Raw genomic sequence first — 6,000 nt, 5'->3', positions numbered from 1 at the left:
TGCTCCTTCAAAGTTGGGGGCGCATTTTCAACAGTGAACGCAACAATTTGGAAACTCGTCTGTGCCTTTACAATAACAGTGGACAGAATAAAGTCGTCAAGCAGTGGCGTTTGTTTACAAAGGAACGTTTCCTTTTGCTTTCAACCTTGTGGACAATATGAAGTGCAGTTATGGCAACAAGGGGTAAATCCGTGAGGACCCTGGAGGATTTGACGCTGGATTCGGGTTACGGTGGAGCCGCGGACTCCTTCAGGTCATCCAGCTTGTCTCTGTGCTGCTCCGAGGCGCACATCTCCTATGCGCATGGAGGGCACTGCTGGCATCTGACCGACTCCATGCGCAGTCGACACAACAGCCTAGACACCGTCAACACCGTCCTGGCCGAAGACGGCGAGACCCTGGAGTGTTCCGGACACTGTGCGAAACTTCCCGAGCTTGAGGATGTGCCCTGGAGCCTCGGGGAGGTGGAGAACGCGCTCAACAAGGAGGAAGAGTTGAGATTCGGGACCGTGTCCGCGGATCTGCTGGCGCGCCTCTCCGCGCTCGTGAGCCGCGCGCTGGTGAGGATCGCCAGGGAAGCGCAGCGGCTGAGTTTGCGCTACGGCAAGTGTACCAAATACGAAGTCCAAAGTGCCATCAAGATGATACTGTCATGGACCATCTCGGTCAATTGCATCGCCTCATCGCTCAGCGCGCTGTCCATGTACAACATGAGTACCGAGGATAAATTCAGCCGGGGGAAATCGGAGAGATGCGGCTTGGTCTTCTCCGTGGGGAAGTTCTTCAGGTGGATGGTGGACGGCAGGGTTGCGGTGCGCGTCCACGAGCACGCGGCTATATACCTCACCGCCTGTATGGAGAGCCTCTTCCGAGAAGTCTTCACCCGGGTGTTGAATAGCTCGGTGGTGGAGAAGGATAACGGAATCCCCAAATTTACATTGGAATCCTTTGAGCAGGCTCTGAGCAATGATGCGGAGTTGTACGGCCTCCTTTTGCCCTATCAGCACCTCACATGCGGAAAAAATGCCAATGGTAAGTTCTGCACTTCAAAAGCAGTTTCACAAAATTGACAGATTGCTTTTCTTTTTTTATTCTGTGACAGGGTGAACACTTGTTTATGTTTTTCATGCCTCACCTTCGTTTTGGTACTGATGGGAAAATTCTTAACGGGCTATGATGTTTATAATGTCAGCGACATTCATTTTTGGGGCATTGCCCAAAAAGGAAAAGAAGGAGACTGACATAATATCTGTGTATTATAACTCAGCCTCGATGACGGTTTACGTGCACAAAGATATTACATTATTAATCAGAATTTGGTGGTCATACATTCTGGTTATGTAAGCATCATGTAAATACATTAACCTGATTGCCATTGCCAGGTTACGCCAATATTCAGGTTACGCAATATTCATGTTAGAGATAGATGAAATGTCAAGCTAATGAAGATTAGCTATTGATATAGAATTAGCTCATTCAGTTTCATTGTTAAGGGCATTTAATGAGCTGATTGATTTACTGTTAAAAATGACAAAAAATAGAGCATAATAAATTTGCACGATCTTAATTCAATTTGTTTTACGGATGCCAGAACATGGACCTTAATTGCAAAATGATTGTGCATGTAAACAGAGATAAAGGTATAACTTAATTTATCTGGGATGTTCTTTGATTTATGTGTGCTTGGATGTATTAGACATTAGACATTGGTTGTGTGTGCCTTGTGTATAATTTAATGATGTGTTAGGGAGCGGTTCATTTATAATACTAAGCTCAGCTGCATTTGCATGGGTAATCAGCTCACAGTATCATCTTGTTCTTCTTAATGCATCATTTGTACAGTTATGGTAATGGTGCATGTGCCATCCAGAATGTTTCCAGGCTGTAGTTTACATGCAGGGTAACATAATCCAAGTGATTGATCATGGAGCAAATAGACTATTCAATGAATAACTTCCAATAATGCTTACGCAACAATGTGGATTTGACAGTATTGCAAAGCAAGAGAGTGATGATGTCATTGATTTAATACAGCTGCCCGGCAGAGGGGTTTTACTGTAGTATTGGTGTCAACACACATACTAACCTGTACACATCAAGTAAAGTCTTCATGACTGACGAAACAAAGGAACCTCAGATTAGTTGTAATGGACATAATGGACAGACGTCAGTAGCATCCCATTACAGAGTGCTCTCACCTCTGTCGGGATGCCTCATTTTGCATAGATTGAGAGGTGAGCTAATTACAAGGAGATTACATCTCCTCCATGGTACATTCTTTCCTCAAGGATGATTTCAAGGGGGGATGCCAGATATTAGCCCAGCTTTTGTTTTTCTCTGGAGAGCTGTTTTAATTGCACTAGAGGTTTATTTTGAGAAATCTTCTTCTCCTTTTAAATTCTGTTAGAGTTTGAATAAGCATACATTTTTGACATGCAATTGTTACACAACCTCTTAATTTCCTTGAATATGCATAACTGCATTACATGTGTCCCGTAATGCAATCTCCAAGCTTCCTCCAGCCTGCCCTGCTGTGGTTTAGATGTGGAGGCAGTTGGTTCAGTTGCAGAGATGGCCTGCTTTGAGGCTGTTCTGTGCCAAGCACTGAGGGTTTTTTTTAGTGTAAATTGTGTGTGTGTGTTAATTGAGGCAGTGTTAGGGAGCACAAGCATGACACGGCTCTAGTTGTACCAGGCTGCCCCAGTACACAGCAGGTTCTTTACTGTCTGGAGCTTTGGGTGTCAGGGATTTCTCCTGCGGCGGGTTTGCTGGAGGCGTTAGAACAATTAATGGTAATGTTGGAGGATGAGGTAACAGTAGAATCTTGGTTTCACAGATTTGTGTTTTAATACTTTAAACCTATTTTTTATCTATCAGGAATCACTGAGAATTGGAAGGGCAACACAATCGTAGTTGGAATTCTAAAAGCTATCAATTGATTCTGATCTTAATTTGACTCAATTCAATTTGTCACATTTAAAATCCATTGATGTCTTGGCTGATCTCTCAGACAAATGAGTTCTTGTCTTAGAAGAATGCAAGCAGTGCTGTGTTCATTTTTTTCTGGGATCTTCTGAAGGTTCTTGGCCATCAGATTCTCTGCCCACAGACTTTTCTGAAAATGTAGATGATAACATCACTGCGAAATTTGCATTCTGCAGTGCAGCAATCCAGCAGAACAGACAATACACATAAAAAGCAAAGGTAACAACACATCCTGGGGTGAGATAGCTGGCTAATGTGAGTCTATAGGGAACAATTTAACTCAAAGCAAGAGGAAGTTTAATGTGATCGACTTGTGCAAACCTTTGCATTCCAAAATTGCACAATGATGTATTTTAAAGTCATAATAAGGTTGGGTGGTATGACCAATATCTTATCTTACAATACATATAATATGACACATTATTTATGTCATGATAAATATATGACACGTAGAATTATGACAAAATAGTGTTTCATGGAAATGAAAGCCTCAGATGGTTTATGTATTATATATTTTCTTAGTGTTGCATACCTGCATATAATGGGCACTATATTAATTACTGTATATGTTTATAGCAAATCATTAAAATTATAAATAGACAGTAGTCAAAAACGAAATTTTTTTAACAAAAACAACAATATAATAATATTTTTTATATTATTTTATAACCCTACATTTTATATGTATTATTTAATGATACAATTTGCATTATATATAGATAACGTCAATATATTATAAACAAGTTTTAGACTAATTAATATTATAAGAAGACAGTGCGACACTGACAGTATATTTTATAATAATATTATTTTAATAATAAGAAGAAGATGAAAGTGACTCCTTCACATGATTTTTTTTAGTTTCTGTTTCATCACTCTGACACTTGTTCTGTCCTGCCAGTTAAACTTTTGTGTTTATGACAATAGATACAGTAGAGAGTGAAAAGTACAGACAATGATCTTCTGTAGGCTTGTGATGTAGCATGTATGAGAGCGAAGCACAATCGCACAGATGGCTCTCAGCATGACCGATGTGGCAGGTCCTGAGAGAGGAACACTTCTCTATTCATCAAAATTTACTGATGAAACATAATGAGCTAAGCATTACACACTGTGTTTCTCACTCGAGCACAAGTATGTGCGGATTCACCCACACATGCACACATTCCAGCTCTTGTAAATAAACAGACACACATATGGATGCGTGGCAGGAGTGAGGGCACCCACATTCACACAAACACACACACACACACACACACATAGATACTGGGTTAATAGCGTGACTCATTTGTTATGTAGATCTATTCATTTATTTAAATTAAATAATTTATTATTTATGATGTTTTAATTTTATTTTTATTAGAAAACCTGAATTTATACCAACCTGTTCTCACGGCAATTCACACAAATTTTATGAGGTGACTAATTTGTAACAATTCGTATGACCTCACTCGTACGAATTAGTACGATTTTTGTTAGGTCTTAGATTTTTTTTCGAGTTGCCTAATTCGTATGAATTCGTACGAATTACCTCTGATCCTGCCCCGAAACCTACCCTATCACGTGGGTTGAGACAAAGAGTGAGGTTGTACGAATTCGTACGAATTAGCCACCTTTTAATCACTTGTACAAATTCATACGAATTGGTTACCGTTGGTTATACAGACCATGATTCATGATTCCAAGATGTTTTAATTAAGTTCTGATTTTTTTATGGTGCAAATATGCCAAGGTCTTATAACCGTGCCTGAGATTGTTAAAAATATCATTAAATATTAAAAATTCTAGGGCGAAAATATAATTTTGCATTATCTGTTTTTTAAATTATTTCTTAAAATGATTAAGAATTAGTGAAGTAATTAAAAAAAACAAAAAAACTTTAGCCTGCCAAATCAAATGGAGTAACGAGCAGCTGTGTTCTTGTCATAAAAATAAAAATAAAAATGAATAGTTAAGGTCAGCATGTCAATAATAATAATAAAAAAAAATATTTATATAAAAAAACTTAATAACTTGCAGATAATGCTCTGGCAATGTATTTGAGTATAGGCACATACCCTAAACATCTTTTCTATATTTCCCTACTGATTAGAATGAGATTACAAGTAGTCCTCACAGCAAAGAGTCATGATAGACAAAGATACCCAAGACACAAAAGGAAAGACCGGATCTTTATCAATGTAATGCCTAGACTAAAGTTTACAATTCAACATTACAACATTCCGAGGGAAAACGACATTGATGCATTTGTGGTGACTGCTATCAGCTTGCTCTTGGCAGTAGTCAGTAATGGCAAAAATCAGTTTGTAGCGCAACATAATGAACACATTCACTCAAGCCCAAGGTCAGACAGAGGTCAGGCAGCCTCCTTCAACAGCAATCGATACCACTAAGGGTTTCAGCTTACTAGATTGTGTCCCTATGTTCAATAGTTATTACAAGCTTCTGTTGCTATATCCACTTAGTATTCCCATCATATACTGAAGGAATGTTCCGGGTACCATTCAAGTTAAGCTCTATTGATTGCATATGTGTCATGCTTATCACTGGCATTGACTCGTCATTCGTTTGCTGAAAACAAACAAAAGACTTGTTTGCATTTTACTTACTATGGCAGTCTATAAGGGTATTCTAGATGATTTAAAAGAAAAAAAAAATTATGTATTGTTTTTGCTTATATTAAAGGAATAGTCCACCCAAAAATTAAAATTCTGTCATTTACTCACCCTCATGTTGTTCAATTTTTTTCTAAAAGAAGATACTTTGAAGAATGTTGATAACCAAACAATTTCAGTTACCTTACTGTACCATATATGTTGAAATATTTTAACACCACATTATATATATATATATATATATATATATATATATATATATATATATATATATACATGCTGTATATATAGTATAGTATTAGTAGTATTATAGTATTAATAGTATTTATATAGTATATATATAACACACACATACATTGTGTGTGTGTGTGTATATATATAAACTGTCGCACCTGAAACA

At 38.0% G+C, this 6,000-nt stretch overlaps 1 protein-coding gene across 2 annotated transcripts in view; it reads left to right on the top strand.

Moving 5' to 3' along the window:
• The window catches only part of abtb3b (ankyrin repeat and BTB domain containing 3b), a 68,861-nt gene continuing 62,861 nt past the window's right edge, over positions 1-6,000 (top strand). For both annotated transcript variants that reach the window (XM_089116379.1, XM_089116378.1), the window contains exon 1: positions 1-1,032. In XM_089116379.1, the coding sequence (XP_088972505.1) occupies positions 171-1,032 (862 nt within the window). In that variant the 5' untranslated portion in view covers positions 1-170. The remainder of the gene's footprint in view (positions 1,033-6,000) is intronic.

Source organism: Pimephales promelas, chromosome 10, assembly GCF_988280905.1.
Source record: "Pimephales promelas chromosome 10, fPimPro1.hap1.1, whole genome shotgun sequence".
Classification (NCBI taxonomy): Eukaryota; Metazoa; Chordata; class Actinopteri; order Cypriniformes; family Leuciscidae; genus Pimephales; species Pimephales promelas.
This window is presented reverse-complemented; position numbering and strand designations above follow the sequence as displayed.